Source organism: Thamnophis sirtalis, unplaced genomic scaffold (genome assembly GCF_051295495.1).
Source record: "Thamnophis sirtalis isolate CommonGarterSnake01/CBP01778 unplaced genomic scaffold, rThaSir2_p1.2 scaffold_4, whole genome shotgun sequence".
Lineage (NCBI taxonomy): Eukaryota > Metazoa > Chordata > Lepidosauria > Squamata > Natricidae > Thamnophis > Thamnophis sirtalis.
Window position 1 is genome coordinate 84,769,452 of NW_028261384.1, and position 26,889 is coordinate 84,796,340.

At 41.7% G+C, this 26,889-nt stretch overlaps 2 protein-coding genes and 1 long non-coding RNA gene across 3 annotated transcripts in view; 2 read left to right on the forward strand and 1 right to left on the reverse strand.

Annotated features, from left to right (window-relative positions):
- SMIM19 (small integral membrane protein 19) overlaps nt 1-1,247 on the reverse strand; it is a 15,582-nt gene extending 14,335 nt beyond the window's left edge. Inside the window, exon 1 of the mRNA XM_014066272.2 lies at nt 969-1,247. Within this exon, the coding sequence (XP_013921747.1) occupies nt 969-1,114 (146 nt within the window). The 5' untranslated portion in view covers nt 1,115-1,247. The remainder of the gene's footprint in view (nt 1-968) is intronic.
- On the forward strand, nt 1,180-26,608 carry LOC148045942 (uncharacterized). The gene is made up of 4 exons (XR_015696406.1): nt 1,180-1,298; nt 9,525-9,651; nt 25,882-26,001; nt 26,556-26,608. It is a non-coding gene; the product is annotated as an uncharacterized LOC148045942 (long non-coding RNA).
- Nucleotides 10,368-13,782, forward strand: LOC148045943 (uncharacterized). Its single transcript, XM_087711859.1, has 4 exons — nt 10,368-11,967; nt 12,193-12,265; nt 12,506-12,624; nt 12,805-13,782. Exons 1-4 carry the CDS (start codon nt 11,535-11,537, stop codon nt 13,332-13,334), a joined length of 1,155 nt encoding a protein of 384 aa, XP_087567985.1. The 5' UTR covers nt 10,368-11,534; the 3' UTR covers nt 13,335-13,782.
- Nucleotides 26,609-26,889: the final 281 nt, after the last annotated feature.

A 26,889-nucleotide genomic window follows, 5' to 3' on the forward strand; every position in this document is an offset into this window, starting at 1 on the left:
CTTCTTGGATGAGAAGCAACACATCTTCAAGCAAAAACAATGAAAATCCAATTGCCTTTTGAAAAAGCACCTTTTGGACATATATTTGAATGACAAATTGTGCCAAGGAATGCCTTCATTTTCTTTATATTATTATTATATATTTTATTCATTAAACATGAAATTCAGTCAATTGAACATTCAAAAATGCATCACAAATATCATGACTGGTGCTAATGGTTGATACTGGTTGCTGCTAGCGTCCTAAGTATCAACCAAGTACCCTCTTAAAATATACGATGTTCCGAATAGCAGTGTTTTTTGCAGTTTCGCTGTTATTGGAGGAAGCTGCAATTTATTGATGTATTATTGTTGTTATTGTTATTATTGTTAAAATATTTATTACTGAATCAGACTTGGTCATGAGCAATAAAAATTTAGTCATCATCCTCATAAAAATGCACCGATAGCAAGGGGTTACTGACTATTACATGGTGAGATGTGAAATGCTGAAAGACCCAGGATTTTTCCCAAATTAGGCAGGCATATTCATAACGTATTTCTCTTCCACATCCTTCCTCCAAATCCCTAAATAAATAAAACCTATTTTATTCACAGAAGTTCCTGTTTTGTTGCCACGTCTACAGCTGACAACTTTGTAACTGTGAGCCCAGAAGCATGGACCCCAAATCTCGAGATAACCAATTGCTGATTCAATAGCCAGTATTTGCAAGCCTAGCCATATAGCCGTAAAGTTTTCCCCTAAGGCCAGGAATCGTCTAGGAAAAGTACCCCACACTCGATAAACCGTGGATTAGAAAGCCGAATCTCCCAATCGGAATTTAGCAAGGAAGTAGTTTCTTTCAGCCTCCACACCTACAGTGGGCAGAAACGTGCAATGATCTACCGAGCTTACGATGCTAATGTATTCTTAATCAATATAGAAATAGGAGTTACAGGAGTCACTTCTTTCCAATTGAGAATCCCACCTGCGGGCGTACACCAACAGGGCCAAGCTGGCCAGCACCGCCAATAAGTAAATGTTGGTGGCTTCGTTCCAAGCCTCATGTACTGAATAGTCCATGGCGGCTACACCGCCCCCACCACTTTCGCCCAGCGCCCGGGCACCGGCCATAGGGAATAGAGGAAATCGCAGACTGCCGACCCTCAGGCAGGAAACGAGACGTGACCTCGGATCCTTCAGACGCTTCCAGATCGAAAACAAAGGCTCGGCGGGAAGGACGGATCTCTACGCCCTTCTCAGCTTCCGGGTTGACTTAACGCCGCAGATTGTGATGAAAACGAGCCGTCCGGGGAGGGTAATGTCGGCTTTGCGCAATTGCGACGTGGTATTATCTTTTTTCCCCTCCTTATTCACTCGGATCGCCCCCACCGCCGGCCATCCCAAAGAAGTCTCTTTAAAAAGCAGCCATTGGTTTTTTTTCCCGTGCGGAAAAATGGAAAGCTTTGAGTGCTCGAAGCCGCAAAATGTCTTCATAGAATGCATAATTTCTGCACGCGGAAGCCAGATTTCGACTGGAAAGGAAAACAGTAGCAAATTTGGGGATAAAATTTCATCCATTCCTCATATTTTTCCTCTGTCTCATTCACCTCTGCTTCAATTCCCACCACCCTCTGCCTCTCCCTCTGCCTCAAAATCAAAGATTTTGCCCACAGTGAACATAATTGATGTGATCTGACATTGTGATTACAACATGACAACTTAAATTTGAAGAATGAACTGTCAACCATTAGTTAATAATCCTAACCTAAATTAATCTAGCAGGAGAAGAAAAGCAAATAGTTGAAAGAAGTAAAATTCATTGATGAGCAAAAAATTTTAAAGGACAAAAAAGGAATAAAAAACTTTATTTTTGCATGGAAAAGTGACTCTCTTCCAAAAATGTGCTTGAGCCAGTATTTTAGCTAATATTATTAGCTCAGAATCAGAATCACAGTCAGTTAAATGGCCATATAAATTAGCTTAAAAATGAAGCCATTTTCAACATAATTCAAAATTCATTCACAGGCTATAAATCTCTAGATTTGCCAAAACTACAGCTATTTTTCAAATTAATATATGTAACCACTCAGATTTGATAAAAATAGAAAGTACTGTGAATTTGATATTTGAATTTTATTAATAACTTTTGCAAGGCATGACCATATTTCCTGCATCATTTCTCAATTCCTAAACTCTACCAACATCCATTAACTATTTTAGTTATTAAATCTTATGTAATTTAATATTTTCTTCTTTGAAGGAATATAATAATAGCATTCTGAGACATATTCTACTTTGTTTATATAATACTTCTTTGAATAGTTCCTTCCAGAAAGGTGCAGTTTTTCTCACTGATAAAAACGTTTCCCAATTTATAAATCCCCTGGATCTATGGATTTTCCATTTTATATCCTCCCTCCCGCTTATTTGGCTTATAGATCCATATCTTATCATCACCCTCCTGGCATTCCTTTCCATTGTTAACTATATATGCTTTACATCATTTTCATTAAATGTCAGGCCTGCCTCCGTTCAAAACTCAAGAAAGAAAACTCCCAACTCCATTGAATTAGAGAAGAGGTACTTTTACTAAGTTTGAAATGATAGCAGCAAAAGGAAAACAAGATCTGATTCAAAATGCATGACAGTTATAGATGAAAGTCATCCCAAATCCTTCCCTCCTGCCCAGGGTCCTGCATTCAGAGCAAGAGTCCACTATGATGTGGAAAAACTCATCTTCAGATATTTCTCCCATCTGGAATCTCAGGATAGTTGGCCTTGATTGAGTGTAAACAACAGCGCTCACAGCACCACAATTCATGAGTGCAAACCTCCTTTTCAATTTTTATGGATTACTACACATCAGCTCACTTCCCCATCTCAAATATTGGGGGAGGGGCTCCCCATTACTATTCAGATATAAAACAGGAGAAATAGAAAACAAATGCAAGATCAGCCCTAAAAGGCTCAGACACACATACACTAAAGCTCAAAGTATTGGAAACAAGAAGTCATAGTACATGAGGGCAAGGACAATATTGTTTTCATTACTGTAACTTTGTGGGATGGAACCCCTAATTGGAATTACTATAAAGATATAAATTGTTCAGAAAAAAATCCAGACCCAACAAAAGAGGCAGGGGAGTTGCATTTTATGTAATAAATCACTGCCACTCACTTAAATGGCATGCACGCTCACCCGCTGCTCATGCAAGTAAGGTTGTGCATGCACCTTACCAGCCATTTCCATAGCCCAGTTGAAAGCCCCTCATAGACCACTAGTTGCCTTGGATTAGTATATTACTATATTGTTAATTGATGCACATGCACAGTTGACTGAAAACAGTTCTGCCCATGTTCAGAAACACGGCAACAACAGCAGAACAGACCGGGAAACTGGTTTGGGGGCGTGGCAGGCCTGGGTCACTGCCGGTTCCAGCCATCCAGGCCGCCATACCACTACTGGTTCAGTGGTAATGGTATGGCCAGCTGCTCTCTTCCGAGTTCTGGGACACACCAGTCTGTGCCAGAACCCGGAAGAGAGCGGTTGGCCGGTGCACATGCATACTGGACCAGCTGGCCAGCGTGCATGCATGTGATGGAATCCGAAGAGCAGCTGGTGAGAGAACACATGCCCACAGAGAGGGCTCTGTGTGCCACCTCTGGCACACATGCCATAGAATTGTCATCATGGCTATATAATAGAGTTCTGTAAAACATTTTATACAATCAACAACAGCCTACTTCTTGATAAGGTAGAACAATGTGGATAGACAGTACAACACCAGATGGATTTGCAGTTGGCTAACAATTGCACTCAGAACATGGTTCTCAATGGGACTACATTAATGTCAGGGGTGTCAATCTCAAGGCCCAGGGACCGAATCTGGCCCACAGGGTGCTTAGATCTGGCCCACGGGACTGCCCTGGAAATAGTGAAGGGCCCACCCATGGTGTTTCTGCAAGTGAAAACAGCTTGCGAGGGCTACACATGCCCTTCCTGAACTCCGTTTTTGCTGGCAGAGAAGGAGGCCATCCCAGGCGAAAACAGAGCTCGGGAGCCTGTTTTGGCTGAGAAAGTGTTCAGGCCATCATAGGTACCTCCCAACACAAGTGATGTCATGCTGGCCATGCCCACCAAGTCCCCCTGAGGTCAAACACAAAACTGATGCGGCCCTCAGTGAAATCAAGTTTCATTGCTCAAGGTTAACATAAAAAAATAGATTTCTTATTAATAGTTTCATTTTTAAACTATAATCTACGTTTTAACATATGGTTCGGAGATGGGTTCCTACCAGTTTGCACCTATTCAGTAGAACCGATTTGTCAAATCTACCGAACCGGTTAGAAGAGGTTCCACCATTGGACCCGGAAAGCAGGCCACACCTACAGAAGAGGTTCCAACATTTTTTGAAACCCACCACTGGTCCTTGGATATGATTATTCTACACTATCATGCTCATATTTATAAAACTCGGTGCCTCTGTGAAAGGTAAGGATGACTACTGCGTTTGTGGTGCAATCAGAACATTGTGTTGAAATTGTTTTAACGCAAACCAAAGATGCCTTTTAAAAAACAAGTTTACATCGTATTCTTATGCATGCCAGTGCTGTGTGTGAGGTAATTTAAGGTGGTTCTGACAAGTGTCGTCGGCATCTTCATATCCGGTCACATGGGAGGCAAGTCACTCCCATCTGGTCACATGGGCAGCAAGCCACTCCCACAAAGGAGGCCACACCCACAGAGTAGGTTCGAACAATTTTTGAAACCCACCACTGATATGATTGTGGCCAACTTAAAATCAGCCTATTTTGAACCCCTGTTCTCAGCTTTTTTCACATTATTTTACTCTCAAAATGATTGTACTAAGCTGTATTGACAGGAAAACATGTATATGATCTGAAGATAAATTACAAATAAAATCAAATATATTTAAATATTAGAAATACTTACCATGTTTTCAGAAGTCATAGCAAACAAATATAAGTGACTAAGAGGCTAAAGAGGCTAAAAAAAATTTTCCGTCTTCAGAACAAAGGCTAAAAGAAGAACAAAGGCCTTCATTTTCCTTTCAATGGAGAAAAAGTTAAATAACATTGAGAAATTATAAATAACAGACATAATAATTAAAGAACACAAAGAAACCCAAACTGTTATGAGAACCATTGAATGCAGTTTTCTTTTAAACACATTATTCAAAACAGTGAATTGAAACTTTCAAATTTAATTTAAACTTCAACCTTAAGAAAATTACAGTACAATGAGCCTTCATATTCTATGAATAATTTTGCAATGAGAAAATGCATCTTCTCATGGGAAATTCTGGAATAAGCTAAGCAGTTTGTGGTATACTATCCTAGACCCTCTGTCTTTCTTTAAACTTCTTTAGTCTAACAGGCATAATTGAGCACTATAACTAAAAAATAAAATCAGAAAGTTGTGCTGATGTTGATGAGACGGGGAGAATCAAGGCAAATGTAGCAGTCATAATATAATATATTACAAAATTATGCAGATATCAAATATCTGTTGCCAGCTATATTAATATATCTAACACATTAAAAGTTCATAATTAAACCATCCTATGACAAATTATTCCTCTTTTTTCCCCCAACCTCTTCTACTACTACCACGATCACTACCATTGGATTCAACAAAAATACTGGCAGGACACAGCATAAAAATATAGATACAGAATAAAAGCATAAGACAAATGGACATATAAACAATTGTAATGTGGTAATAGTCAATGATAATTTCCCAAAGGCTTCTGGAACAATATGACCATAAACTATATACTGTATAACTGTATAAACTATATGGCAATAAAGACAGTAAATGAAATCAGATAAAGGATCTGTGATATATCCAAATGGAAAAGTGTAGTAATTGCAAAATCTCTGTTACAGATTTATGAATTATGAAAATAAAAAAGATGTAAATAAAGAAAATAAAGAATTAACTGGGAATTTAAATGTCAGGAATCAGGGTAACTGAGGAGTTGCTTGGCACTGATAGGGCAACTTTTTAAACAGATGAAAGTGCATAAGCACTAATTGCTCTCTGCATTTGGAATTTATATAATGAAACCAATTGTGAATTGGTTTTAGATTGGTTTCTGAGAAATTGGCAAAGTAATCCTGACAGTTGGACATGTCTTAATTGTGCACAGTGCTAGATTATATCTCCTTATCTTCCTGAGAATCAGTTTTTTTCATTATTAAACATATTTCATTATAGTTCCATATATACATACATACATACATACATACATACATACATACATACATACATACATACATACGTATATCAGAATGTATGATTAATTTTTTTTACTTGATTGAGTTGATTCTTGAAAATAGAATTAGGCTCCAGATCTAAATCCTGATGAGCTGTGCTTCAAGTCTTAATCCATTCAATCTGTGGCAATCTACTGTTTGAAATTCCAGCTAAATTAGGGTAATTAAATGGGATTGCTAATATTTTTAAAATACCCTTTTAAATTTTTGGCATTCCAATTTCTTTCTTAGCTTATCAGCAATTCAGTTTTGCGCATGCTTTTGGGGATGAAAAAAATGCTGCTAAGGGATACTTGTCTCATTACTTGTCTCCAGCCTAGTTAGATTTTTTCCTAGGGCTGTTTCTGGGAAATTAACTTAAAAATCAATCTGTCACCTAGCTCTAATTTCCCCCATCAGAAAGCACAATTCTTTAGGATAGTCATTCTCAGTCTGCTATTACTTGGGTGCTAGTATTCCAAGGCACAAGTGAGGGGGGGGGGATATCAGATGTACAAATGACATTTATTCCATGCCAAACAAATCCTGAAATGACCATTTTGTGGTAATTACAACCAGTAAACCTTCTCAGTAGCAAGTTTTCTTTGAATTGTTTTTTCACAATATCCTTGAGAAGAAAATATGTTCTGCACAGAATCTGGAAAAAATTCATTTTTTTTTAGAGTAGTTCAATCTACATTTTATAGATTTGTCCTTTATGTGACAGTTCCCACAGTTTCAAGCCATCCAGTATAAGACCCATGGTGGCATACTGGTTAGAATGCACTGCTGCAGGCCACATCTGCTGACTGCCAGTTTGGCAGTTTGAATCTCACTGGCTCAAGGTTGACTCAGCCTTTCATCCTTCCGAACTGGTAAAATGTGAAACCAGATTATTGGGGGCAATACACTGACTTTGTAAACCGCTTAGAGAAGGCTGTAAAGCACTGTGAAGTGGTATGTAAGTCTAAATGCTATTTCTACTTCTGGAGAGGAATTAGGTTGATAAAAGCTATATCATGGATTGAATTAAATTGTATTATTATTATTGATTCATTGTTATTATTATTAAAGATTTAATCTTTAGTTTCGATTCATTGCCTGGGACTGGTAAAAACTTAACAGTTCAAGTCCTGATGTAGGACCTAAGAGCAATTAAGGTAGTGTCTCAGTATATAGGCCAATTATGGCAAACCTTTTCAGCACCAAGTGCCCAAACTGGAATGTGCATGCATGCACACTGGCCAGCTGGTCTTTTCAGGCACCAGAGCACAGGAAAATGGCTTGAAAAACAGCCTCAAAACAGCGTGAAAAACAGCCAAAAAACAGGCCATTTGGGGGCCATTTTCAGGCTGTTTTACAGGCCTGAAAACAGCCTAAAAAACGGTCTGAAATGATCTGGTTTTTGGCTGTTTTTCAGGCCATTTTCCAGTGCTCTGGCACTCACAAAGACCAGCTCTATGGTGTGTGCCAGAAACCAGAAGAGCAGCTGGCGATGGCTCAAGTGCCCACAGAGAGGGCTCTGCGTGCCACCTCTGGCATGCGTTCCATAGGTTCGCCATCACGGAAATAGGCAGTTCCGACTAAGGTCTTTATTTGCAATATCAGTGAACCAGACTTTTTTTTCTTTTCCACAATTTCACAATAGTGAAGTCAGGTATGTTGTAGAACAGATGTCTGTCTGTTTGGATCTGAAAGTCCCATAGGAACTTGACTTGCTCATTTTCAAGAACTTTGTCAATTTGGTGCTCCCAGTCATTTTTGCTTCAAATGTATGATTTTGGCAACTTGATCATGATCATAATCAGTCTATGAGATTTTTCTGCAGCCACTGATTAGATGTCTGACTGTTTCATCTTTCTCATTGCATAAGCAACATTTGCTATTGTTGCTGACAGGTTGAATTTTTGTTTTCATGCAATTGGTCTGCAAGGCTTGTTCTTGGGCAGCCAAAATGAAGTATTTAGTTTCTTTCTTCAGCACTGATCTCAACCAGCTCCATGTTAGTTTTGTATTATCCTTCCTTCAATGTCTTCAAGGTATTGATTATGCTTCTTTTTTCAGTTAGAAACCCAATGTTCAATTGTTTGTTGGCATATTTACATTGCTGATATTCATGCTCATGTCAGTATTTTCCAGTTGACTTATCCCATCACTGAATGTTCCATTTCTGGGGAACATTATTGTTGATTGTTGTAGAGAACCGACTTTAGCCATAACTCAAGATTCTCTCATATCACACCTAAATTAATTATAAATCTTACTTTCAACCAGGTTAAAAACAGATTATAGTTATTGATTATGAACTCTTGCACTTTTGAAACAATGAGATAGTATTGTTAATTTTAGTTCAAAAATCCTGAATGCGATCTCATTCAGATGAACAGAAGCCCCTTTTCAATGCAATTGCAGTAATTGCATCTGCTACAGTTTATAAATTATGATGGCTTGATTAACATACTAATTACAGATACTTTGTATGATATCTTAACCAGACATTATCTGAAAGATAGGAAATTTGTGTTTCATAGTATAGGAATCCTCTCCCCTGAGAGTGAAATATTTGAGGGAATATTAAGAAACAGAATATTATACTTCCCCAAAGGAGAAATGGAGAAACATGTTTTTATAGCCAGTCTTTCTTAATGTGATTCACAAACAAAACACCTTCATCTCCAGTGATGGGGTTAAAATTTACATCCTTCTCCACCCAAATTCTAAGAACAGGACATGACCTTTAGGACATGATAGGATTAAGCCACCAGCATTAGAATAGCAAAAGACACAGAGTTCACTACATTGGACAACTTATAGGGGCATTTCAGACATTGCACAACCCCCAGCAGCATCACGGAAACCTATAAAGATCCATCTACACATTCAACCAATTGGTCAGCTGCCCCAGAACTACATGCTGTTGGTGGTTCTGGTCAACAGTAAATGGACCTTCTTTCCTAAGCAGCTAGCCTCTTTTTTATTTCCAATGCCCCTCTCCCAGCGTGAAACTGAACAGATGGATTTTTCTTTGAACAATAGGTAACATCCTATGTCAATCCAAGAAATTCATGTGAAAATTTACAGGGAAAGTTGATGGGAAAAGAATGGAAGGAGCCCATTCCGCGATTTGCAGCTTCTGTTAAATTCTGCAGAAAGCACCAAGTGATTGGAATGTTTCAAAATGTACTGTTTTAAAAATCTGAGAATTGAAGAATTCAGCCTTTGTAAAATAAATTATCAAGATGTTTCTTCTCTCTCTTCCTAGGCAACTGAATTATCGTTTTCACTGCTAGACCCTCTAGGAGAAAAGAAGTTCTTGTGCAATTTTAACATGGAAGAAGAAGAGCAGATTATTGACAAAGATTCTGTTTTCTTCTTGCTGATCCAGAAAGGTATCCTCTTCACTCCTAAGAACCTTATCTAGCCTGGAAATGGGTTCTCCTTGATTTTAGAGCATTTGGGTGGTGAAGCTACCAAATGCAAGCTTCCAATGGAAGATAGCACTCTTCCCCCCCCCCTAAAAAAAGATAATGCCTATTTATAATTAATTAGTATTTTCAATAAAATAGATAAAAGCTTTCTATCATAAATATCGAATAGGGCAATTACTTCCCCCACCCCCTCATTGCAAATTGAGGGGAAAGGTTGCTAAGAATAGGGGAAACTATTGCACAGAAAGGAAGGCGCAAGAGATGCAAATACTGGCAAATACTACTATTGAAAAATATGGATGCCCTTGAAATTAGGCTTGATAAAAGTCAATTGGGCTGAAATCCCATCTTTTATAACATCTTTTTTCCCTTTCCAGTTATTTTTTCCTTTCCTTTTTCCAGTTTTTCACTCACCTTTCTCTCCAGTCCACCTCCCCTATAGTCCTCCATTGTCCTCTTTTTCTTGTCAGGACTAAGAATGAATTGTATGGGGGTACCAAGGTCTGTATGCTTGTATTTGTATGTGAGAGAGAAGTTTCTCTATATATGAATTGTCAGGGGATACAGGTATAGATCAGTCAATGTTTAAATGGAGGCAAGTAATTTAAATTAGTCACTAAGCCCATTATTTTATTTTTGTGCTGGCTCTTCCTTTTCTTCAAAGGTAGATTCTGGGGAGGGCATGTGTATCAACAGCAGTTATAGCGAAATGATGGGCATGTGATGATTTAATCACCCCAAAGCCACCAGTAATCATTTACTAGTTAGGACATTTGATAAAATGGTGTTTCTATTTGCCATGGCACTTAAATGCACATACCATCCTCATGTTCCCTCCTCCCCACAAATATCCCTAGTGTTTATAATCCCCAATGTGATAAATGTGAAACCAGGAGGGATTGCTTTCCAGTATAACTGTTATTGTTTTTTTGAAAACTCTTCCTTTGGAAATCAGGCTGATGTCCCAGATTGTATTCAGACATTTAAATTACTTCAGATCACTTTTGCTATTACTGCTTTTTTTCTTTTCCTTCCTGAGTTGTAATTTTTAATATTCTCAAGGTTGATTTTATGTTTTTTAGATTTACCATGACTATTGTAAATTGTCCCACAGATGGTATTCATCGTATAAACTCCCAGGATGTGGGTTGCTTGCAGTGTGACACAAATAGAATAAATAAACTTTGGGTGAAGGAAGATATCTGTATGTTTCACAGGAATGTATGTTTATCATTTATCTGTTCTTTATCTTACCTGCACTAACTCTGACCACAGTTGGTATTGATAATGAATGGCTCAAGGTTTCCTCAGCATTCCATCCTTTTGAGGTTAGTAAAATGTGGACCCAGACTATTAGGGGCAATATGCTGACATTGTAAACTGCCCAGAGAGTGCTGCGAAGCACTACGGGGCGGTATATAAGCTAAAGTCCTAATACTTTCCTTCCTCAATTGCTTATCCCCCTTTTTTCTAGCTATAAGTAATATGCAGTAATTTGTTTTAGTAGCTGGAGAACAATAGCCTGGTCTTACAATCTGATTTTCCAGTGGAAACAGATAGTATTCCCTACTGTGACTCTGACCCAAGAGCATTTGTGATTATCTGAGTGATATCATAAAATCAACTCATTATTTATAACAGAGGTCACTACCTATATGGTTGCCACAGTTCTGGGAATTCTATGATGTCAGGAATGATATTAAACTGATGTCACAGCAGTGGCATTCTCCTGCAGCCTCTATATGGAATAACATGTGGTTGCTTAGTAACTGCATAGAATAACCTCAATTGTTGCCTGCAACATTCCAAGGCATCCCTCACTTGGGTAAAACGAGCAAGAGGGGATGGGCATCATGAGATGTGTTGCCCCCTTTGCGACCCAAATTTTCCTGATTGGAATGCTGGTATTTTTTGAACGGTTGGATGGATTTATACTTCCATGCCCAGCCTCAAACATTAATTGCAAAAGGAATACCAATTGCCCTAGTTATGACAATGTGCACATTCAGGAGACACTTGGTAATTCCATTGAATTTCTTAGGTCATCAATTTTAAAATTATGGAGTAGATTAACTAAATCAAATCCTCATGAATATTTGGATGAAAAGGGATCTCATGAAAATCTGCTGAAAACACTGCACAAATTATCTAATGTCCTACAAGTGGCACCCAAAGCAAAAATAACCAAAAAGGGAGAGACTGAAGAGTTGCAAGTCCAAAAGGATTTAACTACAGAAATTTTGAAAGCTTCTAGGGACATCAGCCTGACGACTAAAAGCTATTCAGAAGGGTTAAAGAACCATCAGAATAAGGGAAAGAAAGATCATTGGCTTCAAAAAAATCCAAGAAAAAAAGACTTACCTGTTAGGTTACCAACAAAGAGGCGAGGATTAGCAAAAACCACAGGAAAACGTGCAGAAGATCAAGCAAAACCTAACTCACATACAATGGCTGAAAAACGGTGGAAGCTTGCAGGGCGACAAGTGCCTCTGGCTACCATAGCAAAAATTGCAGAAAACAAAGAGAAAACTCATGAGTTGGAGATCCAAAAGGAAGTGGATACAAAAATTTCAGAACATTCCTGGGACATCAACATAAAATCTAAAAGCCCTCTGGAATGGTTAAACAGCCATCAAAAAATAATACAAGATGATCATGAGCTTGTAAAAAAACAAACAGGAGAAAATTTATTTCTTATGTTCCTAACAAAAAGACGACAATTTGCAGAAAGCATAGGAAAACTTCAAGCAGAGCAAAGAAAACCTGCTTCACACACAATGACTGTGCAATGGTGGAAGCTTGCCAGACGACAAGTAGCTCTGAAGGATAAGAAGTGGCCACAAGTCACTCCCAAAGCAAAAATAAAAGGGGAAAAAGAGAAATCTCATCAGTTGGAGATCCAAAAGGAAGTGGCTACCGAAATTTCAGAAGCTGATGACATTAACCTGAGCATTAAAAACCCTATGGAAAGGTTAAAGAGCCACCAGACAATGGTACAGGAAATTCATGACCTTGGAAACAAACCAAGTGATGGAGGCTTATTACTTCAGTTGGTAACAGAAAGGCAGAGATTTGGAAGAACTTCTGGAATATGTGCAGGAGAGCAAGTAACACCTGCTTCACATACAATGGTTGAAAAAACTGGGAAGCCTGTAGCACTACTAGATCCTCGGCAGGTTTCTTCCCTTCAGAGGTTTCCTCAACCATCAGTTCACTCCTTGCGGAAGCGCTCAATTTTACATCTTCCGACTCAGCTGCCTCCTTTGACTTCTTCGGTTGTAGTGGATGATGGTGATAAGGAAAACCCTGGTAAAGTGAATGAACAGAATGAACAAATCTCAGAGAAACTTTTGGAGAAGGAATTTGAGTCTAAGGAATCAAAAAAAGAAAACTTTCCCGGACACTTAATAATTAGAGGAAACATCAGAATCACCACTGAGGAGCCGGAAACTTTCAACAAACTGTTGCCTGGTGAAACTTATTGGGAGCATCATAGACATTCGACCTCTGCTCCCGCTTCATCTGATTTTTTATCAACCACTCATAATTTTTTCCTTCAACATTATGCTTTTGAATCTGAGTGGCAAAAAACAGCAAGTTCCAGAAAAATGGAGAAATCCCCTGATGAGGTAAAAACAATCTAGATAAGTAGTCCTAACAAATGCACTCTTATGAGTTTTACCAAGACTTGGTTACTTAGAAGTGTCTCTTTTTTTTTCCTCCAGGAGACCAAATTGGTGTAAATTATTTGCATATTCATTTCTGTAAAAGCAATTACTGTTCTAGAGTAAAAGCCCTTTTAGATTGCTTATAGTAATGTGCAAACACCATTTCTCTGTATGATTCCACTGTCTGTTATCAAGCAAAAGTGACATGTATGTTTATATAAAGTTCTTACAGATGCTCCTCAGCATCTGGGAAGAGTGGCATATAGCACAAAGGTAAAGTAACTGAAATGTGAAAGAAAAGAAGAACAGAATGAGGCTCACCAGAGTTAAAACAGAGATTTCAGATAAAATTATATGGTTTTAAGAAAACTGGATTGGTAGAACTGTTGTTGCTTTTAAAGGGTAAAAATGTACCTTTTTTTTGCTGAGGAAAGGAGCTTTTTATAGATTGGAAGAATTGCAAAAGTCTGCAGTCTCTTGTGTAATGATGATAACTGGTCTATAAAGAAAACGGATTTACCAAACAATAGTAGAGTCAAATATTTCCTGCACAAGATGATGATGGACCATTGTCTCTGGCCAGATTTTTCAACTTAATTTCTGCTTTTGAATTTTGACACACTATTTTAAAGGGACAAAATGGATACTGTAATAAATACCTTTTTTAAAAAATAGTAAATTTGGCAAAAGTTTTCTAAACAGTAGGTAAAAATTATACTTCGACAACATATCTCTATTCAAACAATAATAAATAAGGTTTACTTTAATTGATATTTTTGTAATAATCCATACACAGCATTGCACATTAAGAAATAATCATCACTTGTTTACATAATTCCTGGCTACTTTTTAAAAATATTTTTTACCCTGATGCATATAGTTTCTCCCATTCCTAGCAGCAATAATACTTTCCCCATCTATATTTATAGGAGTACATTTGATCATTTGTTTATGAAGATTTTGTTAATGTTATGTAAACTTGTTTTTTATAAAATATATGATTTGCGTGTTCACTGTACTTTAATAATTCCAAAGTGGGTTTATTATGAATTTGCATTTATAAGAGTAAGAGCCTACGTGATTTTTTTCCTGATATAATCCAATGGGCATTTTGTCAGGTTTTGTGGGGCTAATAGATGAGACTTCCGACTCTTCCATCTGTCTGATATTCAGCAGACAAGATAGATGGGTAAAAGTTGCCAAGGAAAATTACAAGACTGCCTGGAGGGGAACAAAAATTCTGAAACTTGCCTTTGTCTTATCTTGAGTTTACTATGAATTGGTGAGAGCCTCTTATCAAAGTATAAATCAATAATAAACTAGATTCTAAGTTCAAGTTAATAAAACATGATTTAAAACATATGGTTTAGTAGAGTATCTTCAAGAAATGGGTTTAGAGTATAATTGTTGCTAAATTTTTATATTATGATGATATTGGGCTAAGGCATTCAAATTAAGCAAGCTCTTGCTTAACATCTGACAACTAAGCTGTTACAGAACAGTCCATTCTCCATAGTGAGGGGGGAGGATTATCTTGAATGGGTTATCCTCTCATGATTGGATTGAGTCAGATAAGCTCTTTGGGCAACGGCCCCTGGCACTAGGTATTCCCCAGTTTTTCTGACTCATCCAAACGTGAGAAGTTGCACATTCTGGATCTCCAGCAATTTACTAGGATTTAAAGAGAATTCATTTGGACCCATCAAATCTTTCCTCCCTGCACCACGCACAGCCTCCTTCTACAGAATCGGAACTGCCGCCAGCCCCCCTGGGGCGGCATGCTGCCCTGGCCACGAGTGAATCCGAAGACACTCAGTGAGGACCTTGGCCGGGCAGCAGGAGGAGAGGGCACAAGCCGCCTGGAGGCAAGCCCAGTCGCAGAGGGATGTAAGCTGCTGGAGTGCTCCCCCGCTCCCCTCAGGGGTTGAGCCACGAACCGCGGCTTGTTAAAATGCCCTGGAGGGCCTGTGCTGGCAATGATCACCAGAGAACAAGGTGAGAGCCAGAGAGGCTCAGAAAAGAGCTGCGGGAGGCAGGGGGAGACGAGAGAGGTAGCCTCCAGCGGCAGTGGCAGCCACATGGCAACCTGCAAAGACACAAGCCATCTCCATGTGCTCCAGCAAAGAGGAGCTTTTTGAATTTGGAGCCGGAGGCCATCTTGAAACCACGTGGTCCAAGATGGCGGCCCCCAGCAGCTCAGAGGAGGCCGGCAGGAGCCAAGCTCTCAGCCCTGCAGCAACAACCACCACCAGACGCTCTGAGGAGTCCTTAAAAAGGTTGGAGACCATCACAGAGGCATTAGCCAAGGGCGGGGGGGGCAGGCAAAGGCCAAAAGGAGGCATATCTCCATCAAGGGGGATTAAAGAGGCAGGCGGTGGATCAATTACCCCCGCCTACCTCCAAGTAGGAAAGGCAGAGGCAGCTGCCACAAGGCCTGTAACAGGAAGAACCCCTCCCCACGTGCCTGGAAACTGAGGAAAGATTACCAGTTTTCTCTTCAGACAGCAAGGTTCCCCCCTGTCCAGGGGAGGATTCAGCAACCTTGCTATCACAATTTATGCAAGCCCTATTTTGTTCCTTGGGCAGGAGAATTCCAAAGGCTACTCCTTTAAGAACACTCCCCTTTAAGTAAGAGAGGGGGGAGCAAGAAGGCTCTCAGCAGGAGGCCACAGTTAACAGCAGGAGGCCGGCAGCTCTTAGTAGCACAAGCTGTGGGGGGTTTTTTGTTGCTAAGTCTTGAGGGTAGGGCTAGGGTATTTGCCCCGCAGAGCCATTTGGGAAGAAGGGGGAGGAGAGGCCCCAGGTGGCCCAAGATGGCAGCCCCCTGCAGCTGGGAGGACAAGCAGAAATCAAGTCCTCGCTGCTAAAGGCTGCAGCTCCACTGGAGGGACAGAAGAGTCTCCAACTGGGTTAGAGATTACCCCTGAAGGCCCTTCCAAGGGTGGGGGCGGCTAGGCAAAGAGCAAAATACAATACAATACAATACTATACAATACAATAGCAGAGTTAGAAGGGACCTTGGAGGTCTTCTAGCCCAACCCCCTGCCTAGGCAGGAAATCCTATACCATTTCAGACAAATGGCTATCCAACATCTTAAAGACTCCCAGTGTTGGGGCATTCACAACTTCTGGAGGCAAGTTGTTCCATTGATTAATTGTTCTAACTGTCAGGAAATTTCTCCTCGGTTCTAAGTTGCTTCTCTCCTTGATTAATTTCCACCCATTGCTTCTTGTTCTGCACTCAAGTGTCTTGGAGGATAGTTGGGCTGCCTCTTCTTTGTGGCAACCCCTGAGATATTGGAACACTGCTATCACGTCTCCCCTAGTCCTTCCTTTCAGTAAACTAGACATACCCAGTTACTGCAACCGTTCTTCATAGGCTTTAGTCTCCAGTCCCTTAATCCCCTTTGTTGCTCTTCTCTGCACTCTTTCTAGAGTCTCCACATCTTTTCTACATCATGGTGAGAAAACTGAATGCAGAATTCCAAGTGTGGCCTTACCAAGGCCTTATAAAGTGGTATTAACACTTCACGTGAGCTTGATTCTATTCCTCTGTTTATGCAGCCTAAAACTGTGTTGGTCTTTCTGCAGCTGCTGCACACTCCTGGCTCATATTTAAATGGTTGTCCACTAGGACTCCAAGATCCCTTTCACTGTTACTACTGTGGAGCAAGGTATACTGTACCTGTGCATTTCGTTTTTGTTGCCTAAATGTAGAACCTTACTTCAATAAATTTCATTTTCTTAGACAGTGCCCAATGTTCAAGTGTATCAAGATCCTTCTGTATCTTTAGCCTGTATTCTGGAGTGTTGGCTATTCCTGCCAGCTTGGGGTCATCTGCAAATTTGATGAGTCCCCCACCGATCAGCATTTAACAAACAGAGAGCTAACAGTCATTCTGGCTCCTTCTTATGACCGCTTGAGATAATAGCATCCAACCACATTTGAAGCAGTACTTAAAGAAACAGCACTACTATCATGACATATATATTGTTAACCCAACTGTTAAGCTTACATACCTAACACCCTCATCCAAATCACTAATGAAGATGTCAAAGAGTATTGAGCCCAACACAGAGTCTTGGGGGCTTCACTGCATACTTTCCTCCATGAAGAGGCAGTTCCATCGAGGACTACACGTTGAGTGCGGTTGGTCAACCAGTTACAAAGCCATCTGGTGTGATGCTGTCTAACCCACATTCTTCTACTTTATCTAGTAGTAGGTTATGGTCTACCTTATCAGGACTTGCTGAAGTCCAAGTAAACTATATTGACGGCATTCCTATGGTCCACTAGTTTTGTCACTTTATCTAAGAATGCAATAAGGTTAGTCTGGCATGATCTGTTTTTGACAAATCCATGTTGGCTTTGGGCTTTTGATCTGTTTTCTCCCTTTCTGAAGATGGGAACCACATCAGCAATCCTATGGTAGTTCCCTGGTACTCCAGGATCTCTGAAAGATATAGTTCAGTTGTTTGGAGATCTCGTCTGCCAGTTCCTTCAGGTCCCTGGGGTGTAATCCATCCAGTCCTGGGAATTGGATCTTGTCTAGGTTAGACAGGTGCTCACATACATTTTCATTTCATTTTCTTCCCTATCTGAACTTGGGTCCCTGTTGTGACTCAGCAGAAGTTTGCTGTGAGTTGAGTCGGGATGCAGGAATAAAAATGCAGCTGGGGCTCGTTAGTGTGGTCTTCTGGAGATAAAAGGACTGATGGTGCCACGCCCTGGTTGCAGAAGTCAACGTTCGTCGTTCGTTCGTGGTTCATTGTTCATCAGTCGTGGTTTGTTTGTGAGAGGCACTTGGATAAGTGATTTGCTTTCTGTAACCCTGATTCAAAGAGACACTTGGAGAAGTGATTGGCTTTCTTTCTGTACACCTGGTTTTGCCATAAGAGATCTTTGTTTTTGCATTCTGTTATCTTCTTGCCAGAGACTTTATTTATGTTTATTTTGGGCTCGCAGCCAGCGGAAGCCAGGACTGATAAAGTTATTTCCTTTTAAGTCTGTCTGACTGTCGTCTGTTAATGAGCAAAGAAGGGGGGGGGTCAGAACAGATTGACTTCTGCCAAAACAAGCCTCCATTTGATTAATTATGGAGCAATTAATTGCTGAAAATAGGCAAATGGCTCAACAAATAGCAGTGTTGGCGGATCAAATTGCACAGCTACGGAGAGCTGCAACCCACCCCACCCCCAGCCAAGGAGGAAGTGCCCAGTAGCCATGCCAGATAAATAGGATGGGAATCTGGCCATGTTTGACGCATTTCTGGGACGATGCCAGCTGTTCCTGAGTTTGAGAGCGGAGGACTTTCCCACTGACCGGACGAAGGTGGGATTCATTATCAGTTTGCTCTCAGGCACAGCTGCCCGTTGGGCTACCCCCTTGTTAACTCAGCCGAGCCCTTTGTTGGATGACTTCCAGAGCTTTTGTCAGTACTTTAAATGGATGTTTGAAGATCCTATCAAGGGGGAAACATCAGGTAGAAGTCTGAAGTCATTGCAGCAGGGGAGTGGTTCATTGCAGGACTATGTTAGTGAATTCAGGCTGCATAGCCAGGATTCCACATGGAATGAACCAGCTCTAATGGACACGTTCCAGGATGGATTGTCTGAGGCCTTGCAGGATGAACTGGCGAGGGTGGACAGGCCACCGATGTTCGATGTGTTGGTCCACCTGTGCCTCTGGATAGATGCCCGGCTGCAGAGGCAAAGGCCTCGCCGTGCATTCCAGGAGACCACCAGCATGCCAGTTCAGCAAGGGACTGCAGTGGACTGGGAGGAGCCCATGGAGTTGGGTGCTGTCAGACCTAGAGTGTCATGTACTAAGATGGACAGATGACGTGCTGAGGGATTGTGCTTCTACTGTGGGGATCTTGGACACCTGGCAGGGAGTTGCCCCAAGAAGAACAGAAGGGTTGCGCGGGTTGCAGCCGTCCCTCAGCAACGCACAATCACGTCGGACAACCAGCACGTTTCTGCGGCCGTGATACCCCGTTTGCACAAGGTAGCGTGCGTTCGGGGTGTGTGGAATCCCAGGGCGGATGCCCTGCCTAGTAAAGTAGAGAACTCTGACCCTGCAAACTCGCTTCCACCTTGGACTGTTCCCGTTGCATCCTGCGCTGCCGTTTGTCATCCCGTGAGCGTGCAGTCTCTGATACGGGATGCGCAGCCGGGTGACAACTGGGTGGAGCGACGAAAGGCGGAAGTAGGGCCGGCGTCCCCATGGACTTTGGAAGGGGATCTTTTGAAGTATCGGGGGTGGTTCTATGTTCTCGCAGGGCACATCCGTCGACGGGTGCTCTTGCAGGTTCATTGCGCTTCTGCATCGAGACATTGGTTTTTTTTTTCCGGACGTTGCGCCTGGCCTCCCGTCAATTTTGGTGGCCCCATCTGAGAATTGACATGTGGAGGTGCATGGAGTCATGTGCCCAGTGCCAATGAGCCAGGTCTGCAAGGAGAGCTCCGCCAAGATTCCAGCCTTTGTCGACTCTGGTCCCTACAGCACTGGACTTTGTTTCTAGGTTCCTGGCGGGGTACCAGTGTCTTGGACTGTGTTCCATGGAGGCCGTCACCAACCCTTCTGGGCCGCACCCCGATCGTCGGAACCGGGGGACGGGCCCTGCGGGAGGGGACTGTGTGGTGGCTCGGCAGGAGTCGGTGGAGCTGCTGCCGGACTCTGATGGCGAGGGGTTATGTGGGTTGGCCTTGGAGGAGGTGGAGGACCCTGGACAGGGCGTTAGGGCTTGGCCGGAGCTGTTGGAGCGGCCGCCAGACTCCAACAATACAGGGGCTGGTGGATCGGCCATGGAGAGGGTGGAGGACCCTGGACAGGGTGTTAGGGCTTGGCCAAAGCTGTTAGAGCTGCCGTCAACCTCCGACAGTAGGGGGGCTGGTGGGCCGGCCTTGCAGAGGGTGGAGGACCCTGGACAGGGTGTCAACACTGTGAAGGGCGGAAGGAGACATGGTGGCCACTAGATACATAGGGAGTTCTGGCTCAAGGGGACTATTCCTGCAGAGGTTTGGGACTCATGAAAAAGGCACCACAGGAAATGAGTGCAGGCCATCTTGTGGAGAAGCCATTCCAACCGCATCCAGATCATCGGAACCCGGGGAAAGGGCCCTGCGGTGGGGGATAGTGTTGTGACTCAGCAGAAGTTTGCTGTGAGTTGAGTCCGGATACAGGAATAACAATGCAGCGGGGGCTCGTTCGTGTGGTCTTCTGGAGATAAAAGGACTGATGGTGCCACGCCCTGGTTGCAGAAGTCAACGTTCGTCGTTCGTTCGTGGTTCATCGTTCATCGGTCGTGGTTTGTTTGTGAGAGGTACTTGGATAAGTGATTTGCTTTCTGTTTTTCGGTCCAAAAGGTCCAAATCAGCTTGTGTCCAGTTAACTATGCCAGCTGTGTATCTTATAACTGGTATTGCCCAGGTATTTATGGCCTTGATTGTATTTCCACCATTCAATTTAGATTTCAAAATTTTCCTAACTCTGTTGGTGTACTCTCGCCTGACAATAGTTTTTACTTCTCCATGCTTGATGTTATCCAACTGCAGAATGCCTAAGTATTTGTAGGCTTCATTTTCTTTGCATTTAATTAGTTGGCCATTGGGCATTTCAATTCCCTCATATGCAGTGATTTTGCCCCTTTTTATGGATACAGTGGCGCATTTTTCCATGCCAAACTGCATTGAAATATCGGTGCTGAATACTCGGACTGTATTTGTCAATGATTGGATTTCTATTTCTGACTTTCCATAGAGTTTCAAATCATCCATATATAGTAAATGCGAAATTTTTTCAGCTTTTTTGGCTGTTTGGTAGCCTAATTTCATTTTTTTTTAAGATTACTGATAGTGGGATCATTGCGATGATGAAGAGAAGAGGTGAAAGTGAATCACCCTGGAAAATTCCTCGCTTGATATTAACCATTCCGTAGCTCTCATTCCCTACTGCCAACTCAGTTCTCCATTGTTTCATTGCCTTTTCAGTAAAGGATGCAATATTTTTGCTAATGCCAGTTGTTTCTAAGCATTTTATGATCCAACTATGTGGCAGTGAGTCAAATGCCTTTTTGTAATCAATCCAGACCATATTCAAGTTCGTTTTTCTGTTCTTACAATTTTCTAATATCATTTTATCAATTAGAAGCTGATCTTTTGTGCCCCTGCTCCTTCTTTTGTTGCCTTTTTGCTCTACTGGCAAGATGTTGTTTGTTTCCAAATAATCCATCATGTTATCTGCAATAATGCCTGTGAGTAATTTGAAGGTTGTTGGTAAGCATGTTATTGGTCTGTAGTTTTCAGGTGTTGTTCCTTTAGTTGGATCTTTCTGAATCAAGTATGTTTTTCCAGTTGTCAACCATTCATCAATTTGGCCCTTTTGTAAAATTTCATTCAGTTGCCTGGCCAATATTGCATGTAAACTGGTCAGATATTTGAGCCAGAAACCATGTAATTGGTCCTTTCCAGGTGATGTCCAATTCTTTACCTTTTTAACTCGATTTTTGATCATCTCAGTTGTTATTTCTAATACTTGCATTTGTTTGTTGCCAATGCTTTTCTCAAAGTCATGTATCCACTTTGCTTCCTTGTTGTAGTCCTTTGCATTTTCCCACAATTCTTTCCAGAATTCAACTGTGGCCTGCTTTTCTGGTTTTTCACTTTTGGTGTCACCATTCACATTAAGACTTTGATAAAAACGCCGTTGGTCTGATCGAAATTGCTGATTTTGTTTATATTGGATGATTCGTGCCTCATATCTTTCAATTTTTCTAGCTGTTGCTGTTATCTGCTGTTTTACAATCTCTACAGCTTCATTGATGTTTCTTGTATCCAATCTATATCTTCTGATTAGCCGATCTATGATTTTGTTGTTTTTAAGCCGTTGCTCATGCATGTTCTTTAAGTTACTAGCATCTGCCCTTAATTTTTTGATTTTTTGTTCTAGACGGATTTTCCACTTTGGCTTTGATGCTTTTTCTGTTGTGTGACTAGGTACTTTAATTTTAATGCCTAGTTCATTAGTGACTATTACAGCTGCACTGTACATTAACTGGTTTGTTTCCAAGATGGATCCTGGTTCAATTGTTGAAAACACTGCATTAACCATTTTCATGATAGGGGCCAAAATTTTCTTAGGCACAGTTTTTAGTGATGGTAAACGTTGCCTTTCCTTATTATTACACAATTGTATCACAGCGGCCAGTTGTTTCGCCGGATTTGGCATTGGTTACTAGTCGGGCCCCACCCAGGGGCCTAGGACGTCGTAACGTATTTTCGTAATATACGTGCAGATCCGAGCAGTGCGGCTTTTTGCATTTGACTGATGGTGATTTTGTCAATTTTTAACTGTTTTAAATGTAATTCCAGTGCTTTTGGAATAGCACCCAGTGTGCCAATTACCACTGGAATTACCACTGCTGGTTTGTGCCATAGTCGTTGAATTTCGATTTTTAAGTCCTGGTATCTTGCGATTTTTTCATGTTCCTTCTCGGCGACCCTGCTATCACCTGGTATTGCGATGTCTATGATTGTGACCTTATTTTTCTCAACCAGTTTGATGTCTGGTGTAAATTTTCTTCGGCACAGTTTTTAGTGATGGTAAACGTTGCCTTTCATTATTATTATTATTATTATTATTATTATTATTATTATTATTATTATTATTATTATTATACAATTGTATCACAGCGGCCAGTTGTTTCGCCGGATTTGGCATTGGTTACTAGTCAGGCCCCACCCAGGGGCCTAGGACGTCGTAACGTATTTTCGTAATATGCGTGCAGATCCAAGCAGTGCGGCTTTTTGCATTTGACTGATGGTGATTTTGTCAATTTTTAACTGTTTTAAATGTAATTCCAGTGCTTTTGGAATAGCACCCAGTGTGCCAATTACCACTGGAATTACCACTGCTGGTTTGTGCCATAGTCGTTGAATTTCAATTTTTAAGTCCTGGTATTTTGCGATTTTTTCATGTTCCTTCTCAGCGACCCTGCTATCACCTGGTATTGCAATGTCTATTTCTCAACCAATGTGATGTCTGGTGTATTATGCGCCAGTATTTTGTCTGTTTGTATGCGAAAATCCGACAAGATCTTGACCATCTGATTTTCCGTGACTTTTTCAGGCTGATGTTCCCATTATTATTATTATTGTTATTGTTATTATACAATTGTATCACAGCGGCCAGATCCAAGCAGTGTGGCTTTTTGCATTTGACTGATGGTGATTTTGTCAATTTTTAACTGTTTTAAATTATTATTATTATTATTATTATTATTATTATTATTATTATTATTACTACTACTACTACTACTACTACTACTACCACCACCACCACCACCACCACCACCACCACCACCACCACCACCACCATCACCACCACCTTTGTGGCAGGCCTTTCTTTATTGTGAGTCTTAGTTTCCCTCACTTCATCTTTACACGCACTCTGGTGGCTGACCATTGAACTCCGTCTGTGTTTGCATTCAGAATATCTCTGAGCTAATCCTAGTCACAGAATCATAGCACCCTCATAGCCAGGGGAAAAGGATCAGACAGGCCGGTCCCCATGCCAGAACCCACCACAAACTCAGAATGGATGTCCGACTATGAGAAATCGCAGAAGCACCTCAGATAGCCTATGATCTTAGACAGCATTCGCTGAGGGCAGAACATATAGCAGGGGTGGAGAACATTAGAGCCGACTGGCTCAACCGGACTGAGGTGGACAATTTGGAGCAGAAGCTGCAGCCAGCAATCTTCGAGGAGCTGGTGGAGTGCTTTGGATGCCTGGAGGTCGACTTATTCGCCAGCCCCTCTACGCTCAGCTCCCGAGGTTCTTTTCCAGGTACCAGACATGGGGGGGTAGAAGGGGTGGATGTTCTGTGAAGCCCCTGGCCCAGGGGTCTTCTGTATGCCTTTCCACCCTTACCCCTGATCCCCAGGATCATATGGAAAATCCCTCGGGAGGGGGCGGAAGTGGTTCTGTTGGCCCCTCACTGGCCCCGGAAGCCGTGGTTTGCAGATCTCCAGTTGCTTTCAGTGGAGAGGCCCTGGAGAATTCTCCAGGAGAGGATATCCCTCAACCAGGGGTGGCTGGGGCACCCAGAGTTAGCTCCTAACATGATTAGGAGACAGGTTTCAGCCATCTCGTCAGTTCTCCTGGGTGACAGGAACCAGAGTTTGACTCACTATCCTATGGTCAGGCAATTCCTCAAGGGGGTTTCCACTCCCAAACCGTCCATGGTACTCAGGTACCCGTCCTGGGACTTACACAGGGTAGGGGACGCTCTAACAGGCGCTCTGTTTGAGCCTTTACGAACAGTTTCCCTTAAGGTCCTGACTCTTATGGTGGCTTTCCTGGTGGCCATCACCTCCGCCAGGAGTTTATCCGAGCTGCAAACTCTGTCCACCAGGGAGGATCTCTGCGTCTTCCACCAAGACAGGGTGGGGTTACGACTGGATCCGTCCTTCATCCCCCAAGGTGTGTTCCTGTTTCCATCGAGCCCAGGAACTGATTTGCCCAACTTCTGTCCAGACCCTTCTCACCCATTGGAGAAGAAGTGGTACACTCTGGATGTAAGGAGGGCTCTGAGGATTTACCTCAGGAGAACCAGGCCAAACAGGAAATCCGAAGCTCTGTTTGTCTCCATCCAACCAGGGTCCCTGGGTAACAAGGTAACTTCCACCACTATAGGCAGGTGGTGGCGAACCTGCATTGCCACTGCATACCAATCGCAGGGCTTACAGACACCAAATCATATCACAGCTCACTCCACATGGAGCACAGCCACATCCCCCCTGGGCCACGCAGGCTCCCTAGCCAAAATCTGCAGGGCAGCCAAGTGGGCTTCTCCCTCTCCTTTTGTTAGGAACTATAAGCTGGACTCCTTTGCCTCGGCAGAAGCCTCGTTTGGCCGCAGGGTGTTGCAGGCAGTTCACAGGGCGGGGCCCACGCCTCAATAGGCTTGAGTGAGGGACATGGGTTCTCAGGGGTCTCCCTCCTTAGGGACGTGCAGGCTTTGGAACATCCCATTCTGGATACTCCTCCCCCTTCACTATGGAGAAAGGGTGTTGGTACTTACCTGATACGCCTCTTCTTATAGTGGGGGAGGAGTATCCAGTCCCTCCCTGACTATGTTTGTACGTAAGTGTTATGTTCATTGTTTATGAAGTTATATAGATATTGATGTTGAAGACAATAAAAGCTAAGAACTGAATTAAGAGTCTGGAGTGAATGGTGCAACGAGTCGCTCTTCGTCAATAAAACTGGGGAATACCCGGTGCCAGGGGGCGTTGCTCAAAGAGCTTATCTGACTCATTCCAATCATGAGAGGATAAGGTAAACCCATTCTGGATACTCCTCCCCCCACTATGAGAAGAGGCGTATCAGGTAAGTACCAACGCCCTATTTATACTGATGAGTACAAGTTGCCTTCTATATCATTAGTCAGGATGAAGAAAATGTTGCAGTACATGAAAACCTATCTTCCATTTTTCTTCTCTTTGTTTAACCTTGCAGATAGCAAGTCAGGAAATTCAAAAATACCAGAACAACAACATTACTTACCAGTACTTGCAATTGGCTCTTTCATTGATAACAATTATAATAATTATTATTGCAATGCTATTTTTCATTAAGGTAAGCTAAAATATTTTACTAGAGATCCTTGTATTGATTTATTAACCCACTATATCTCAAAGCCCAGTAATGAAAAAATAAACGTTGCAACTTTCAAAATATTGCTTTCGTGAAGAGCTAACATTTCCTTAAACACTAACTCAGGGAGATCCTATTACTGCAGCAGGATTTAATATAATATATTGAACTACAGAGAGCCGCAGCAGATGTGACAGTGCCATAGCAAGAAAGGGTGGGACTGGTTTTTGTAAAATTATTGGTGAGGGGAGGGAAATAGAGATAACTAAATAGGTGTGTAGAGTTGGATTCAAGTCCGATAGGGAACACTGGGCTGGAAGGCTTGATTTGGCCCATAAGACCGCCTTATGAGGCTTATCGAACCACGTTGGAGACAAAGGCCTTTTTACACACAGAAGATGGAGAAAAGGAAGAGTTTCTTACTGGAAAACAGAAAAAGACATTGTTCTCTAGCCAATCGTTGATTCTTTTTCCTCGCTGTGAAAAATCTTTACATTTATCCCTCACAATCACGACTCTCTTTTTGGGTTAAACAGATCTATTCTCAGCAAGCTGCCAAAGGATTGGAAGGGACCCCTCTGGAAAAACGGTAACTCTTGCCTGGAGATACTTAGTTATTTGCAACTCTCTGCTCTGAAAATCCTCTTTATGAGGACCAGTTTCAAGATTTTTTGGCAATGCACCTGTGAGTTTCACTTTTAAAAAGCAAGTTTTAATGCACAGGATGCTGCAAAAGTTGAAAACACTGAGAACATGGCTGAATAATCCGCTTTTTTGCTGGCTGAATTAGTATGTAAAGCATTGGCTTCCTGTTACATTCCTCAACTGGTGTTATACGTCCCCCTCTTGGCAACTTTAAACTATTTTCAG

Bases quoted from the DNA above. Each gene is read 5' to 3' on its own strand.
- LOC148045943 (XM_087711859.1), top strand. From the start codon at position 11,535: ATGGGCATCATGAGATGTGTTGCCCCCTTTGCGACCCAAATTTTCCTG. The intron at 11,968-12,192 runs GCTATTCAGAAG...TGGCTACCATAG, and splicing joins CATCAGCCTGACGACTAAAA to CAAAAATTGCAGAAAACAAA. The intron at 12,266-12,505 runs ACATTCCTGGGA...CAGACGACAAGT, and splicing joins GTGGATACAAAAATTTCAGA to AGCTCTGAAGGATAAGAAGT.